At 40.6% G+C, this 18,202-nt stretch overlaps 1 protein-coding gene across 2 annotated transcripts in view; it reads left to right on the top strand.

Annotated features, from left to right (window-relative positions):
- Positions 1-17,442, top strand: part of DHX40 (DEAH-box helicase 40) — a 48,262-nt gene extending 30,820 nt beyond the window's left edge. Inside the window, exons 11-18 of one of the 2 annotated variants that reach the window (XM_036758069.1) lie at positions 2,889-2,969; positions 3,998-4,155; positions 10,387-10,501; positions 11,210-11,318; positions 13,686-13,780; positions 15,779-15,848; positions 16,163-16,391; positions 16,941-17,442. In XM_036758069.1, coding sequence (XP_036613964.1) covers positions 2,889-2,969; positions 3,998-4,155; positions 10,387-10,501; positions 11,210-11,318; positions 13,686-13,780; positions 15,779-15,848; positions 16,163-16,391; positions 16,941-17,080 — 997 coding nt within the window. In that variant the 3' untranslated portion in view covers positions 17,081-17,442. Of the gene's footprint in view, positions 1-2,888; positions 2,970-3,997; positions 4,156-10,386; positions 10,502-11,209; positions 11,319-13,685; positions 13,781-14,123; positions 14,840-15,778; positions 15,849-16,162; positions 16,392-16,940 lie in introns of those variants that run through there. The other variant, XM_036758070.1, reaches the window with a different exon arrangement.
- The last annotated feature ends 760 nt before the right edge of the window (positions 17,443-18,202 follow it).

Here is an 18,202-nt window from a genome sequence, read left to right as displayed (position 1 = left end):
GTTTTCTTTTTCTCTCTTTTTTTCAGTGGGGGAAAGAGATGGGAGAGAGAGAAGGCAGATTTTTACTGACTGAAAAAAAAAGTCCATTTAGTCGAGCTGCTTCATTTGATAGAGGAGGAACCTGAAGCTCAGAGAGTTGAAATGACTTGTCCAAAGTCACATCACTAATAAATGGCAAAACTGAAACTCAGCCTGGAAGTCATGTTAACATGATATAATTGAGCATTTATTTAAGGGCTGGGTGATATAGGAGACCAAAAAATGTGGCATGGTTTTCATGGAGCTTACATTCTTGTTCATAAGAAAAGGCAAATATTTGAAAGAGTATTGTGGTGCTAATTGTGTGGAACAGACAAGAATAGAGAGGCAGGCTGCAGTAGTCATGGAGGATATCCAATCTTCTGGAAATCTAATTCTGCTCGTATTGAGCATTGGAAGCATTTTTTTTTTTTGCTTTACCGGAAATTTGATCCCTCAGTAGGTCAAGGGAGCAGCAAGGTGAACTACTCTTCTGAACTTAATTCTCACCAACAAGGAACAACTGGTTGGTAATATAGCAATAACAAAAACCCTGGTGGGGGAAAAGTGACCATGCCATTGTGGAGTCTGTCTTAGTAAGGGAAAGAACACATCAAATATGTGCCCTTGACCTGAAGCAAAATTCTAATAATGGTTTATAAAAATGATAGTTAAGATTTGATGACTAGAAATATAACCCACCTGGTAAAGGGGTCTGGAAATCACGTCATGTCGAGAGCACTTGGAGGAATTAGACATGGTTAGCCTGAACCAGAGAATACAAAGGGGAGATATAAAAGCTGTCTTCCATTGTTTGAAGGGATGCTCTGTAGAAGGAGAAAATGTGTACTGTCTTGTTCTAAGGCCAGAAAAACTTAGACTAATGGTGAAGGATAAGATTTTAACAGCTGGAGTGGTGAACTGATAGAACGCTTTGCCTTTCTGGGTAATGAGATCTCTGTTACAAATGAAAGGATGAATATAAAAAAAACATTTTTTAGCAAAGCATAGTATGTGCTGAGCACAGGAGATACAAATACAAAAGCAGAGATAGTCCCTGCTCTCAAGGAGCAATCTGATGGGGGAGACAACATATATAAGAGACCTCAGCTACGGGTCACATGGAAAGGTCCCATGGTCCTCTGGGTACAGCAGCAAAGCAGATGGTAATGCATCTTCTTTGATGTCATTTCCACTGATCACATATTCATTTCTGATGTGGAACCATTAGACAGTGCTAAGGACTCTGGTGGTGAGAATTTTCTTTTCCCAGTATATTATAGCTTCAGTTGCTGAGGAGATGGGGCTGCAGCACCTGTCAGAGCGATTGCCAGGTCTCATCTCCACAGGGGTTGCTTCCTGAGGTGCTGGCTGCAGGGGCTGGGCTAGAAGGGTGCTGCCATTGATGGGATTCTTGGGTTTACCTACCTGTTGGCAGCGGTTGGTCAGTTGTGGGTGTTGGTGGTGGTGAAGCAGGTTGGCCTTCTCTCCAGTTTATTCCCCTCAGTGTGGCTGTGCGCCATGCGGCCCGAGGTGGAACTAGACCAGTAAGTAGTCTTGAGGAGTACTGCTATTTCCAGGGCTCTTGGGTTTCAAGCCAGGGGCTATCTCCATCAGGGCCTGAGGGGAAGTGGTGATTGAGTTAGTGACCTCGATCTGACTTGCCTAGCTTCTTCTGTCTCCTGTCTTCTCCTCAGAGTGCTTTGCCCACTCCATAGGTGGAAGCTTATTTAGCATTAGTGGGGATGGCTGCCACCGCTGGGGCCTGGAATGTCTCCGTAGCAGAAATAGTAGTTGCCTGCCTCAACTCTCTCTCCCCTTCAATCCTCCATTCAGCCACCAAAGCGATTTTACTAAAGCACGGGTCTGACCACATCACTCTCCTATCCAGTAAATTCAAACAGCTTCCTGTCAGCCCCAGGATCAAATACAAAATGTTCTGTTTGTCACTGAGAGCCCTTCATAGGTTAGCCCCTTCCTACCTTAGCAGTCATCTTCTATCTTACTCTGCACCATGTAATCTTCAATCCAGTGACACTGGCCTCCTGGCTGTTCCCCAAACAAGACTGTCCATCTCTCCGCTGTGGGCATTATCTCTCTCTGTCTGTTCTCCCTGAGCTTCCTTTAAGGCCCGGCTAAAATCCCGTCTTCCACAGGAAGCCTTTTCCAATCCCTCTTCGAGTGCTTTCCCTCTGTTAATTATTTCCCACTTATCCTGTATATAGTTTGCTTTGTACATATTTGTTTGCACATTTTCTTCTCTTTTAAATCATAAGCTCCTTGAGAGCAGGGACTGTCTTTTGCCTGTTTTTGTATCCCCAATGCTTTGCACAGTGCCTGGAACATAGTAGGAACTTAATAAATGTTTACTGATTGATTGACCATTCCCAGGCATCGCTAAGCCAGGTCAATGATGCAGAGGGGCTGGGCCCCAAAGCAGGGCCAGTGGTCTGGGGCACTGCTATTCCCATGTCTCTTGGGCCTGCTATTACTGGAAGTATTAAAAGAGAGACTGGCTGATCATCTGTAAAGAGTGCCATCTAGCAAATTCTTGCATTAGATAGGAAGTTGAACTGATGGCTTCTAAGGTCCTTTTCACTTTTATAAGTCTGTAACTACAAAAGCAGGAGGAGTTCAGTAAGTCTATAAAAGTTTTCTGAAAGAAGCAGAGCTTACGGTGGGCTTTTGAAGTGTAAGATTTGAATAGGTGGAGAAAGGGACACAGGAAAGTGAGAGTCAGGAATTAGATTTTTCTGAAGATACTATTTCTCCTAACCCTAAATTCTCAAAAGAAATTGACTTGTGAAACTGAGTGACGTTGGATCATTGCAAGCATGTCACCTCTTTTTGCATCTCTTTTACATACCTAGGTTTCCCTATTTGGAACGGCCCGATGAGAAACTTATTTTAGAGGCTCTTAAACACCTCTATCAATGTGATGCTATTGATAGGTAAGAAATAAATTTTATTTCCTTATCATGGTTTTAACTGGGTTCTCTTAATTTGTTCTCTTATCTCAACCCTTCTTGACTTCACTGCCCCTAACCCTTCCTACCTCCACACTGTGGCTTCCAGCCCCCTCAATTCTCACACCCACCCACTCTACTCTTTGCCTCACCTTCACTGTATTGGTCCTGTGGTTAACCAGTTCACTGTCCTCCTAGTCTTTACTTAAATCTCTTTATTGCTAACAAGTCACTGTTGACTGACGATATAGAACATTCTTAAGAATTTAAGTTACAAACCAATGGCCCCCAGTTAAACAACAAGCATTTATTAAGAGTTTACTATGTACTAAATGCTGGAGAATCATAAAAAGGGCAAAAACGTTGACATTGGAACAGAAAAGGCACAGAAGCAACCTGGAAGCACCCTATTAGTAGAACCAAAGCTTTGCTTTACCTCTTTTTCTTTCCCTTAAGGGGCCTGGGGTATGTTAGAAAGACAAAGCTAGAGTATAGTTTTCTTACCAGAAGTGCTTTCTAGACTTAGGAACTCTGATAACATAATGACCAACCACATTCCAGAAAACTCGGGATGAAACCTCTCCTGACAGAGAAGTGCAAAGGAAGGCCCTTTTTTTGGGGGGGGGGGGTGCGGGGAGCTGAGCAGGTGGGACTTGGCCAGCCTGGGAAATTGCTTTGCTTGATTGTAACGATTTTGTTTTTCTTGCTTTCTGAATGGGGAGATGGGGAGGGAGGGGTGGGAAGGAGAGAATGCATACCAGAAGGTAAAATAAAATCAGATTTTTAAAAAAGTACTTTCTGCTCACATATGGATATCTAGCTTTGTACACAGGACTGCCTAAATAAAGGTATGCTAGTTGAAGTTTCCTCTAGCTAGGTAATTTGTTAGTTATCTTCAGCTCGACATATATCGGTAGAAAAAGAATGACTTTTCTCTTGTTTGTCCTTATTTATCTTACAAATATGACTTACCCTACAACAGAATAATGTGAGGACTTTTTCCTTCTACTAAGGAGTGGCCATGTGACAAAACTGGGTTTATCAATGGCAGAGTTTCCCCTCTCTCCAAATCTGACCCGTGCCATCCTAAAAGCCGCTTCTTTGGATTGTGAAGATCTCCTGCTTCCAATAGCAGCAATGCTGTCTGTAGAAAGTGTCTTCATTAGGCCTGGTAAGAAACTAACTGCTCCACTCCTATGTTAACTTTGGAAAGAAGTGTCCTTAACCTCCGTTGTTAAGAATAGAATGAAAGGGAGTAGTTCTAGGAAAGTCTTCAACAATTTTTTTTTCCATTTAGTTTTTTTTTTACATTAGTACATATTTAGGGAATAAAACAAGTATTTCCATAAAATAGTACTATAAAAAAGATGATTGATTGTACATGAAACAGCAAATCTACTAAGCACGACTTGCTATTCCTTTCAAATGTGCAATAAAATTATCACGGAAATTTCTTTTTTTCTACCCTCCCCCACCAACAATTTTAACATTTTTGAGGTGACTGTATTTTGCATGTTTATTGGGCGGAGTATATTTGTAAACCTTTATTGTTTGGAAGTCAGAAAAGGTTGCATAGTGAATAATTTGGAGTCAGTAGCACCTAAATTCAAATCCTACTTCCGACAGTTATTAATTATGAGATATTAGGCACATCTCTTCAACTCCATGTTCCTCAGGCAGTTCCCCAGGAATTAACTGGCTACTGAGTCATAGATGGGTTGCTGTCTTGATGGGAGGAGTCCCCCATCCCTTCTCATGCTAACAAATCACATACTCAATGCATACTTTTTGGAAAAGCTAATCCAAATAGCACTTGGCTCTTAAGGTGTGACAATATTCAGCGTGCTGAAAGATCTAACTTTCCTTTGTGAACCTTTTTTTTTGTACCTCCTAGGATACAAATGTCAATCTGTAAGCATTATATTTAATATTAAGGAGGAAGGGGGGAGCCGTACATTTTATGCATGAGGAACCATTTGAGCTAAATGACAAGGTGCTTTTGGTGACCAGTGAGTAGTCTAGTTTGTCTAAAATGTAAAGTATGCAGAAGGGAGTAGCATAAGATAAGATGAGAAATGTAGATTTGTACCTGGTTGCCTTGAGGGCCAGGCTGATGGGTTTGAATTTTTATGGTAAGCACTAGGGAGTCACTGAAGATTTTTGAGCAGTGGACTGACATTACCAGATATGTTTCAGAGGTAGGGCTAGGGCATTGGCACTTTTTCTCCGAGGTTCTGATCTCTAATTTCTAATCTTGAGTCTGGTCCCCAAGCACTAAATAAAGCCGCTGCACAGCGCAGTGCTGTTTTTCTTTTCTTTTCAGCTAAGTGGATAAAGAATGCCTATTATGGTGTGGAGGTGGATAGACAACCCATAGTGCTAGTCCCTCAACCCATACGTCTTAGACACTGCAGATTGACAAACTGGGCCCAGAATCAAATAAGACTATAAACTAGGTCTAGAATCATGTCAAAGGTTTGTAGTATCCTGCTATTTGAAAGCCCCACACACTTCTCTCTAAATCATTAGCCCAGGTTTTTAAAAACATGAATATGTGCTAGTCACATGGTAAGGTCATGAGATAACCAGTGGAAAAAGCCTGCACATTCCATCAGTATCTTTGTGATATCAAGAGAGCAAAGGAAAGGCCCCCAGAACATTGGGTAAGTGAGTGAGCCTCTGTAGTGAACTCAGGGCAGAACATGGACAGCCATCAAACAGGGCAGCCGGGTAGAAGGAAATTCTGTATCAGAGAAATCCACTGGAGTATTGGAATATTCCTCCAGGGATGCTGTATGGCCAATGTAATGTGAAGTACTGAGTTATTGCTAAGGTACCACCTTTCAGTGCTTGAAAATCTGTCTGAAAATGCCTTCCTGCATCTGCCTGCTAACTTGTCTTTTTCATTTTGTTACTGTTGCTGCTGCTTCTCTTTTTTTAGTATCATCATCACTTCCCCTGACTCTGCCCCAGCACATAACACAGTAGCACCCTCTTTTATAACCTGTTGGGTCTTACTGCTCATGTGACCTTGGGCAAATCACTTAACCTCTTCTGGGGGCCTTGGTTTCCTCATCCGTTGTACTAAATGGCGTATGAGTCTTCTTCCCAGGCCACATCTGCGCTCCTGTGATCCTGTGATAAGGACACTCAAGCAGAACAAGCTAGGACCCTGTCTGAAGATGAGCCAATGCTTCATTCTTCACCCATTGCCCACCAGCCCTTTTTTTGATACACAGGAGGCATGCTTCACCATCACTCCCTCCCAAGTCTCTAATTACTCAGTCTCAGAAATTCCAATTATCTCATCTCAGGTAAATACTTAAGAACATGTGTTCTCCCATGTAACACCTGCTGCATGGTTGTAGTTGTTTTTTTAAACTAGAGATCAGGCAGCTATTTCTCCTGAATTGTCCACAGATAACAAGAACCAATAGTGTTTTGAAATGCTTCAAGAAAAGATGAAAAAGTTTTATTCATCTCTCAATCTTGGAGCAAGTAAATAGTGTCATCAGGAAGAGAAAACCAGGGTTACTGAATGAAAAGGGAAGAAGTTGGGAGATGGGGAGAGGGGGTCCATAGGTCTAATCCTGAGATTAAAATTCCTCACATGTGCTCTTATCTGCTCTAGCCACCGGAGAGTACTAGGCACAACATGCATGCTGCCTGCATTTTGTGTGGGCCCTGAATAATCCTAAAACAGAGCTTCAGTTTAATGGTCCACTGAGCATCTAAATGCCCACAGAGTATACAGACAGTGCCATATCAGGCAGATCACTGAGGTGAAGGGCTGCCAGCTCTTGTTATCCTTTGGCCGCAGGATCTTTGGAATGTTTCTGGCTGAAAGACTTTTATTTGCTTTTCCTGCTAAAGGAAGTTAGTATAGAAGACCTTTGCCTTATTGTGGTGTATCAGTGATGTATTAACTCCATTTTGCTGAATCGGCAGGCTGGAGAGCTGAGCCCTTTAGCTCTTTAGACAATAAGTGATCACTTTGGGGAACTTGTAGATACTCTGCCTTCAGGGTACCACCTTCTCCCAGATTTCCTTTTTGATGCCAGTTCTTGATGTGGCTTTTGCTGACATATGTCAATTTTGTATTCACCTGTTAAGAGATTTTTGTCACTCTCCATGAGCTTCTGTTTAACAGTGGCACTTCCCCTCCACCCCAGCTCCTCTAACAGATGACTTGTGCCTCCCCCAGCCAGGTTCAGAGAGGCCCACCACAAGTTGGGCCACCAGGTCAGTAATTTTTCTTTGCTAAGGCTATTTGTGAAGAATCTGCTATTGCATGGAGAGATTCTATCTTCATGGGTGGAGGGATTCCCCACTCCCATCAATTCTGGAATCTTTACAGATAAACCACAAGACATACTTTAGTTTCCCCTCCCCTTCTCTTGCTTCCCACCTCCCTTTTCTAATGTAGAGCTCTTCATGTGGTACAACGAAATAGTGCCAATTGGCATTTAAAAATGCTTGAGTTAAAGATACTTAAGAAAGAATATTTCTAAGAGATCAAAAGCAAATAAAGTTTCCATATTTATGACTTTGTAGTAGATGAATGAAATCAGTGGCTTCTTATTTATGCTTTAAAGTTGTAATAAGGCATTTAAATTAGGTCCACACTGATAACTTTCTTTGGCCCTCTGCTGAACATTATCTACCCATTTTTACCTTCTGTTAGATTATCCAAGCTTATGTAGATTAATTAAGTGATAAAACAACATTTCCCTCTCTTTCTTGTTCCTGTTTGCTACTGTTTTTGTTCTGTTTTGTGGCCTAGAAATCGTTGACACAGTTCTTAGATCCTGGAAGTTCTTATTTGATATTTTCACTGCAGTAGCTGAGGGCTGCAGAGGCTTATTTTATTTTTTCAAATATAGAGGAAAAGGCTGAGCTACAGGATTTCTAAATCATGAAGGAGACTTGCCTTTGATGTCAATTATGCTAATAAGCAAGAGAGATAATGGGGCAGAATGACCTTGGTCATCCAAGATTATAACCTAGGAGTGCTCAGAGATCCTTTGCCATTCCTGTAGAGCTAAATATCAAGCTATGACCCTAAGAGGTATGCGTGGCCTTTCCTTTCTGTAGCGGGGTTTAGAAGATTGACACACCTTTCTCTTCTGTTCTGACCCAGGTCTTTGCAATCCTGAGTCTGGTCTTCAGAAACTAAATAAAGCTGCTGTGTAATGCAGTCCTGTTTTTTTTTTCTTTTCTCTTCTCTTTGTTTCTTTTCTTTCCTTTCCCCTTTCTCCTTCTCCTTCTCCCTCCTTCTCTGCCTGTCTTCCTTCCTTCCTTCCTTCCTTCCTTCCTTCCTTCCTTCCTTCCTTCCTTCCTTCAACAGTACTTGCTGAGATCTTATCCCCCAGTGTTTCAGAATCTATTATCCATTAATATACTTTTTTTTCAAGTACTATTTATAGCCTCACTTTAATCTGTAAAACCCTGTCTGAGTTGTGCCTTAGTGATTGAAGACTAGCGATGTGAATTTACATTTTCCTGATGGTCAAAATGAGGTGGTATGCTTAGACTAACTATCCTCAAATTGGAAAATTGTGGTCCAGGCTGAGAAATAAAATGACCCTTTTAAAGCTTGGTGCCCTGCGCCTGTTCTCTGCCTTGCAGCAATCAGCTGCTTATTCAGTAAGGACTCATGCAGATATTAAGTTGAGGAAGCAAAGAAAGGTGCGGAGGCGGTTAGGAATGGTTACATTCTTTTTAGCTGGAAAACGTGACTCGGTCAAGGACATTTATAACCAAAATGATGTCAAGTGAATTCTTAGAACCAGATGGGCCTTACGTCTCCCACCTAAAGCTAGCCACTGTGCATTCCTTTGTGAGAGCTTTGGAAAACAAAGGGTAGTTTTCACATGTGATCCTGCAACCTGGATGGCCTGTTCCTTTGTCTCTGTTAAATGTTCGCATTGCTAAAACATTCTCTGCAAAGCCTTTTCCACTATCGATTGTGATAGAACTGACTGATGACTGAAGAATTCAGCAGTTACATCCCAGTCCTGTTGCCTGCCACTGCAGCTGCTCTAATTCACCAGCATCTACTTATTTTCACTAGCTAGGACTGCAAACAAAATGACTGGGGAGAGGGGGTATTTTTTTTAACTGAAGAAAATTGCAAGTACAGCAGTATGAAAAGTGATGAAAAAGGGACGACTCACCTGTTATTCAGCAAGAATACAGAAGAGTATTATAAGGACAAGGTGAAGCGCTGCAACATACTGCATTATGCCGAATGCTTGGATCTCTTCCCACTCCTATTTTGCTGTACCCACCCTCCCCCCTCACGGAGATGTCCAGGTCCCCTTCCACTAAAATATCTCCCTGGCTTCTTGAAATTCTATCTATTAGATTTACTTGGATTAATAAACAGAACCCCCTGGGAGGGCTATCAATTGTTTATACCCTAGTAAGGTTGTCTCTAAAACAAGGCAAATTGTCTTCTCCTCTGTCTTTTTGAAACATTTGTGTGCAGTTAAAATGAATATTGTGGATACCCTTGAAGGGGGAACCTAGGCCAAAAGATGTAGCCAGAGTGCTGGGTTTGAAATTGAAGGTTGTAGGAACTAGGTAATGTTTAAGATGCTGTACTTGTATGCTGGTTCTAGATGAGTCTCAGGCCTTTTTTTTTTTTTTAAAGCACCAGCTGCTGTTGTTTCCTTCCTCTAGAGCTGCTTCCCTGAGTCACTGCCAGGTATCAGCAGCCAAGGCCTTCCCAAAGCCCAAAATGGGAAGGCTCAAACCTTAGTGTGGATTAGTCTAATCAGATGGCTTTGCTCCTTACACTTGGTTGAGATGCATGCATGAGAGAATGAGAGTTTTGTGATTAAGGGAGAAAGCATCACAAGAGCATTCTGATTAGTGGGGCTTTTAGGAGAATACAAATCTAGGAGGGCTGCTGCAGTAGCAGACTTTATATTGTCAGAATATAACTCAGCTTCTGGGTGGGATAGGGGAGAGGAGTGAGTTAGGAGGCTAGAGAAGACTGGGGGAAGGGGGGTACGGTATGTGGCCAAAGGTGGGGGCTAAAGGCAAACAGCCTACTTTGAAATTTTGTCTATATCTGCTTTTGTTCCGCATGCTTGCTTCCCCTTTCATCCCTGATGATGATGTAGAAGCCAGGCATAGCTGTTGTTAACTTGTCACATCTCTTTGCCTTGCCCTGCGTAAGAGGTGAAATAGTAATGGAGCGGGGGTGAAACAACCTATAAGCTATCTCAAGATGAGCTGGCTCCTGGAACAGTTGCGCTAATACAAAAGTGGAATGAAAGCAAAAGCCTTTCCAAAAGAGTAAGATTTGTTTCTTTACCGCATTTTAAGTCCTGGTCATAGGTTTTCAGTCAGTTTGGTTATGCAGGAGCTCTCACCCCACTTAGCCTTTCTCTAGGTGAAGCAGAGAAACAGGAGGAGGCAGAGCTGAGACATCAGGAGCTGTCGTCCCAAGCTGGAGGATTCAATGACTTTGCAACTCTAGCAATAATCTTTGAACAGTGCAAATCAAGGTATGTGAAAAGAAGACATAAAAGTACCATGGCAAAATGTTCATTCTTGGGATTTGCATTTACACATGCTTTTGGTATTTGTGGATTCTTAACATTTTACATAGTGAGGTATTAGGTTGTCTGAGATAACAAAATGCTGAAGGTACTGTGTATATGAAATATCCCATCCATAGTCTGAAACTGCCCCATTTATATATTGTTGGGGTTTTTTTTAAGTCTGAAGGTGTTTTTAATTGACATAGTTTGTTAAGCTCTGAAACAAGTTTTTCTCTCCATAAGCAAGTCTCACCCGCCATCCCATCGACCTGTAGGCCAATCCTATAGATGACTGGTTTCCATCTCTACATGTATAGCACAGATAGCCTTTCAGTAGAGCCCTGATCTGACTCCTTGTCATGGCATGGAGCTGATGCTGTACACAAGCCATGGGAGGTTCTGCCAAACCTGGGAATGAATAAGGAGTCTATAATCTAAGAGCCAGCAACTCAGCTAAATTTGGAGAGGCAGGTTAGCCACAGGGTAATGGACTTTTCAGACAGAACAACTTTCAAAGACCATTTTTTAAATCGTAGAGGGTTGTCATGTGCCTCAGGGAAGGTGGTACACAAATGAAAACTCAGATCCTTGAAGTATTGAAGCAGTAAGAAGGTGATCTGTTGCCTTTCACTTAGAGGCAACCTTTCATCATGCCGATATTCTCATTCCCAGCCCATCTCCATCTGCATGGTGTCAGAAACATTGGATCCATTGGAGGTGCTTACAGTCGGCATTCCGTGTGGAAGGTCAGCTTCGAGAGATAATCAGGAAACTGAAACAGGTAACCACTGCGATGCTTTCCTCCAGGCTCTGTGTATTTCATGCTGTTGGAATAGCAGAAATTTACAATTCCTTTCAATTATTTCCACCTCTCAGTGCTATTCGGTAGCAAGATTGTTTGCCCTTTGTTAACTCCTTCAGAAGATCCATGGGCGATAAATCTCAATTTGACAAATATTTATTCAGTACCTGCTGCATGACACTGTGCTCAGTGCTGGTGATACAGTTATTATGAAATAAGCCTGGCATTCAATGAGATTATAATCTAATGGCAAATGGACATAAGTTCCCAGCTAACAGTGATACAAAAGAGTATAAGTACGAAGGAGAGATTGAGGCAAAATACGATGAGAATTTTGAGGAGGAAGCAATGATTTTCACACGAGAAGTGAGATTAAGTGGGAAGTATCAAGGAAGATGTTCACGTTGAGTCTTAAAGAAAGAGAGCCAGCCAGAAATGGGATGGTGGGAGGCATTTCAATCATGGAGAATTGCCTGAGCAAAGTCATAGCAATGGGAGAGGCCAGGACGGGAATGGGAGATAGCAAGGAGTACAATTTCGCTGAGATAGAGAAAACAGGAAGGGGAGTAGCGTAAGAAGATCAGAGCCAGACTATGGAGAGCCATTAATGACAAAATATATACTTGATTAAATAGGCAGTGGGGAGCCACTGCTGGTTTGGCAGCTAGGTGGCATAGTGTTGGCAGAGTGCTTGGAAACAGGAAAACCTGAATTCAGATTTTGCCTGTAATACTTACTTAGCTAAGTGGCCCTGGGCAAATCACTTCACCTCCCAGCCTCAGCTTCAACATCTGTAAAATGGAGGTCAAAATATCACCCACCTCACAGAGTTGTTGTGAGGATCAGTGAGATAATGGATTTAAAGAGGTTTGCAAGCCATAGAACTACATAAATGCTAGCAATCAACATTACTATTTGAGTAAGGGAGTGATATGATCAGAATGTAGAAAATTACTCAGGCAGCAGTGTGGAGGATAGATAGACTAGAACTAGAGAAATAGACTAGAAACATGAAAACCAGTAAGAAGCTGTTAAAGTAGTCTTAAGGGAAAAAAAAAAGAAAAACCATGAAGGTGGTAGCAAAGGAAAGAGAGAGAATGGTCCAGATACAAGAGATATGGTAAAGATAAAATCAACAGGACTTAGCAATTGGTTAGATGTGTGGAATGAGGGTGAAGGAGGAGTCAAAGATGACTCTAAGGTTGAAAGTCTATTACTGGGAGGGTGATGGATGATATCATGAATAGAAATAGAGAAGTAGGATATGAGGAAGGTTTCAAGAGGAAGAGAATAAATTCTATTGTAGACAGAGTGAGTATGAGGTGCCAGCGTGATGTTCAGGTAAAGAGATCAATCAGGCAGTTGCAAATATCAGACTGGAACTTTGAGAAAAATTTGTACATAGAGATTTGGTTGTCATTTATATTATAGGTAGAAGAGTTAGATTTACCAAGGATGAGGGCTGCCTCTTCTTCTGAGACTTGAGGAAAGGTGAAAGGATGAGTGAGGACACTGAAATCTTAGAGGAGCAGGACTGGGAAGCTGAGAACATTTACACTAAAGCCAAAGAGAAACAAAGATTGTTTGCTGAGTGTGATGAAGGTGAGCTGGGGCCTTGAAGTCGGAGGACAAGATAGGAAACAACCGTTGTGGAAGATATGGGTCAGTGAGAACTGAATACAAAGATTGTGCTATATCACATGGAGGTCCCATTTGGGATTAGAGAGTTTATATTTCTGTGATTTCTTCTAGCTGCACTCAGGCACTTAGGAGTGGAGAAGGAAGATGGCAGGAGTTACCCAAAATTGAGGATTAACAGGGCAGAAGTAGCAGAGGGTTGAGGGAGCAAATAATTCAGGGTTGGAGAGCAGTATTGAAGTAGTTGACCATAAGGTCAAGAATGGGTGTGGAGGAAACTGAGACCAGAGCAGGGATGGAAAGACTGGAGAATATGATGATATTGGATAACATGTATGGGAAGGAGGAGAGGGGGAGAAAAGGAATAACAAGAGTATGACAAGAGAGGAGATCTAGGAAGTGAAAAGGTTTTGCATGATGGTGCAGTCCAAGACCACCTCAGTGTAGATGAAGGAAAATGAGTGTGGCAGTTAGTAGCTTTAACAAATTCAAGAAGTCATGAGGACAGTGTGTTAGAAGGGTCTTCATCATAGAGGTTGGCATCTCTGGGGATGATGTGGGAGAAAGATAGGCAAGGAAGACCAAGCCATATGCTAAAACAGTGGGAAAAGGTGGGATAAAGAAATAACTTTTTAAAAAGTTTTCAAGGTAAATATTACTTCTAGTTGTTATAAAAGATCAACCTTTTTACTGATATTTTTTATACAGCAACCTGATTTCCCAAGAGAAAGTTTTGATGGTCCTAGACAAGAAATCTTACGAAGATGTTTGTGCACTGGATATTTCACCAACGTAGCACGAAGGTGAGCAGTGAGCTTAGATGTGGTTAAAAGGAAGCTACAACAGTGAGGGCAGTGGTGAATAAGGTTCAGCATTCGATACAACCTCCAAAGTAATGGTGATGGCCTCTTTTATAATTTTCATGGCTGTTGAGACTGTATCAGAAAAGAATAGATTAATTGGTCCATCTTTTGATTTTCTATCTGTGGATCACTACTTCCTACTATGTAAATATTCCCATTATAGAAAGAAGCTCTTGTATTGGTGTTTTTTTACTTAGAATATGCTTCATAGTAATTTTTATGGTTATTTCTCACAAAGTCCTGCCTGGTTAGGTATATTGCTAGTGCTATATTCGTTTTACAGATAAGAAAATTGAGACAGAAAGATTGTTACAGTAAGTAAATGGCCTTGCCAGAATCAGTCACTGAATGGACACAGTCATTGAACAGCTACAAGGTATTCTTGCCCTCTCGCATGTTCTCACACTATCTTTCTGCCTAAAGTTCCCTTCTCTACCTCATCCCCATTTTGATCAATTGAAATATTACCTTTTCTTCAAGCCCCAGCTCAAATACCACCTATTCAATGAAGTCTTCCCTGATTCTCTTCCACTTAGCAGTAATCTTACCCTTGTCTGAATCCATAGCAGTTTGCCCGTGCTTTTCTGTATTGTTTGCATTTCTTATCTTCCATCTGAAGACCTCTCTCACATCTTCCCCTTTTCCCCTTCCCTTAAGTCTTCTTCAGATTAAAAATACACAGTACTTTTGACTGATCCTTCTCATGTACTATGCTCTTTGGACCTCTGGCCATTCTGTTTGTCCTCTTGTGGGCATCCTTCAGGCAGTCTACATCCCTCCTAAAATGCAACACTCAGAGTTGGGGATGATCTGCTCAGCACAAAGCACCATCACCTCTTCTGGATGCCACATGCCATCATGTTAGCTTTTTTGGCAGCCACATCACGGTGTTGGCTCACTGAGCCTGTTCACCTCAAAACCCTCAGTCTTTTTCCTACGAGCTGTTATAAAGATGTGTCTTTCCTATTCCTTACTTAATATAGTTTATTTTTTTTTAAACCTGGGTGCAGAATTTTACTTACAGTCTCATTAAATGACATTCTGTTAGGTTCAGACTTTTGATATCTTCATGCTTTCAACTAATGTGTTAATCATTCCCCAGGCTTCATGTTACCTACATATTTGGTAAGCATCTCATCCTATTTGTCTTCAAATCATGAATGTGAATGTTGAACAGAACAGGATTGTAGATAAAACCCAGTGGCATACCCCTCGATATCTTCTTTCAGATTGCCATTGCTCCATTAATCAACATAGTTTACTTCCAGTCATTCTACCATTTTCAATCTATGATTCTCTCCACATTTTTTCATCTTGTCTACAAGATTTTTGTGAGAATTTATCAAACGTCTTGTATTTACAGCATTTCTCTGATTTGCCAGTCTAATACTTGGTCAAAAAAAAGGAAATGAGGTTAATCTGGTAATTGACACCTAGTAATCACTGCTTCCCTTATAAACCACATACTGGAGAATTTCGCCAAGTACAGAAATCAAAGTCACTATTCTGTATACTTTGTGCAGTCCACCTTCATCTTTAGAACATTTGCCTGATTGTGGAGGGCTTTAAAAGCTAAGCTTAGGATAACAATTGAGAAGAGATGTCATGTTAACCTAGAAGTGAGAATTTTTGCATAGGAATTTTAAAATAAGGAAATTGTGTTTTCATCAGTATCAGACTTCTGGATAGCAAAGATCAGATATACCTTTTAAAAGAATAAGCATTACTTATTGATTGAATTGCTCATACCTGATGTTCATTTAAAGCAAAGTGAACTATTATAATAAAAGAGAAATGTTATCTTTAACCTCTTTTATCTATACTTAGAGAATGTTGCTAATTACAGGACTCAATGTATTGCTTGTTTTATTGTGTTACATTGATATCTCATAATCATGATGTAAAGTGTACAGTAAAACAATTTGTATTTGCTTATAGGTCTGTAGGAAGAACATTTTGCACAATGGATGGGCATGGAACCCCAATACACATCCATCCTTCTTCAGCGGTAAATTATATCTTAAATCTCTGCAATAAGCAGAATAATTACTTTGCTAATGGGGCTATGTCTCTTTTACTCTTTGCTTTAAGAAACAAATTTGGCATCTAAATTATTTTATTACTTAGTATTATAAAGGCCTGTGTAGTATGTGTCTATGAAGAAAAAGTCCTAATGTAACCTCTTCATAGAATGAATTCAGAAGAACTGTGGATCTTAAATATTTAATTGCAAACATAGGGTGATCTCATGCTCTAGTACCCTAGGTTGTTGAGCAGAAAATCAGGAAAATTATGTCTCCCTCAATAAATAATTTTGTTTAGCTCTATAATCAGGAACCCAAACTCGAGTGGATCATTTTCCATGATGTTTTAGTTACTTCCAAAATGTACGTGAAGACTGTGTGCCCAATTCGCTATGAATGGGTTAAAGACTTGTTACCCAAGTTATATCAATTTGATGTGTATGAATTGAGCAGTATGGCCCGACATGAAGTGACAGAGGAAGAAATAAAGAAGTGGGAAAACAAGGAAGATCTAAAGCAACAGAAGGGTGAGTAAAACAGAAAGTCTGGCAGCTTTTATGATATAAAAATATTGTGATAGAACTTTGGCTTTAGAATTTTTCCCTCAGGGACAAAGGGATACAATAAATCCCGACTTGGCTAGTCTTCTCTCTTACCAACTTTCTCCATCCAAGCAAGCATGCATTTTTATTGCAGTGCCGTGCTCTGTTCTAAACACAGGAGTTGGAGTAGAATCTGGATTATTGAGTGAGACTCCAAAGAAGAGAGTTGTTCTGTCTCATAATATTCAAGAATACAGAGAAGAACCAGTCACCAAGTATTTTGTCCCAGTACCTGGCCCTGCGTACTGTTTAGAAACACGAATTAAACTTAACAGTTGAATCCCGAAGCTCCTGGTCCCCATGTTTTTTGTTACCTAATCTTAGACCACACTGTTTCTCTTGCATGAGAAATTTTGTTTTTCTGTTTCTTTTCATTTTACTAAGAAAATTCAGTGTACTTTTCTTCTTTAAAACCTTCAGTCTCAAGTCCAAGAATATCACTTTAATGTATTCATTTTTTCATTTTGTTTGCAGATAGAGCAATGAAGGAATCTCTAAAGAAAATGCAGAGAAGAAATGATGACAAATCCATTTTGGATGCACGTGCTCGATTCCTGGAGAGGAAGCATCAACGGGCCCAGAACATCACTGGCACATTGAAGGAAAATGACTAAGCGATGACCTCTTGATTCAGAAAGGACCAGAAGCAGTCAGGAAATGCACTGCTGCTTTCCTATTTACTTCAGACAGAACTGCCAAATACCCAGGGAAGCTGCTATTGAATTTATTAGCCTGGGAGCTAAAATAGCCTGTGCCAATGCACTCAGATGGAATTCTCACAGGGAAAATGAGTAGGTTGCTCTGATCAATGGCATTGATGTGTGAATGAGTACAGCATGAGACAAGAGATGATGTTCCCTTTTACTTTGCATTCTGCTGACCTTAAATTGGCATTGAACTCTGTTCCTCAATATTTTTAAATAACACATAAATTGATATTTTATTAGGTTGTAACCCATTTGTAATGAAACATTAAAGATTATTTTCTTAAAGTCTGCCTCTGATATATACTGGCTGTGTAACCCTGGGCAAATCACTGAACCTCCCAATGCTGTAGGCAATTCTTTAAAACTGAGTTGCAAAGTAGGTACACCTGCACTAATGAAGGGAGTTTTTTTCACTTGGGAGTTCTCTGTTCCAGTGAAAATATAGGTTCAAGCCCTATCCCTAACTCTTCCCAAAGCCACCATTAGAATTGTCTGTTATATCTGGCATGTTGTCATTATTTAAAGCATTGTTAATATTTGTTGAGAAAAGACTTAGATGGTCAATGAGCTTTTTAAAGTTATTTTTGCTAGGATTACATAAAGTACTCTTTTATATAAACATGTTGGGAAAAGTACCTATAGCCACTCACCAGAAAGAGATCATAGATGTAAGGACTTTTCTTCTATACCTATACATATGGTTAGTGTAGTACCAACTTAAAACTCAAAAGATAGTATAATGTATGTTTAAGATTTTTTCTACAAAGATTAAGACATTCAGATTTTTTGTAGATAACTGACATTTTCTGGAAAGTCATAGCATTATTTCTTTGTCCTCGGCTGCTGAGCTGAATGCTCTGGTTTTTAGGGTTAGAAACTTTTGAAACCTTTACCGAAGAAATCATAGGTGGACCAAAATAGGTTCCTTAAGCTTTCTAAAGCAGGGTAATCAGTGCTAGATGCACTCAGCATGTCCTACATTAGGTATTTGCTTGCTCTCAGACTATTTTATTGTTGAAGTAGGCATAA

The sequence above is a fragment of the Trichosurus vulpecula genome, chromosome 4 (assembly GCF_011100635.1).
Source record: "Trichosurus vulpecula isolate mTriVul1 chromosome 4, mTriVul1.pri, whole genome shotgun sequence".
NCBI classification, from domain to species: Eukaryota; Metazoa; Chordata; class Mammalia; order Diprotodontia; family Phalangeridae; genus Trichosurus; species Trichosurus vulpecula.
The sequence above is the reverse complement of the archived record's forward strand: the minus strand, read 5'-3'. Positions and strand labels throughout refer to the sequence as shown.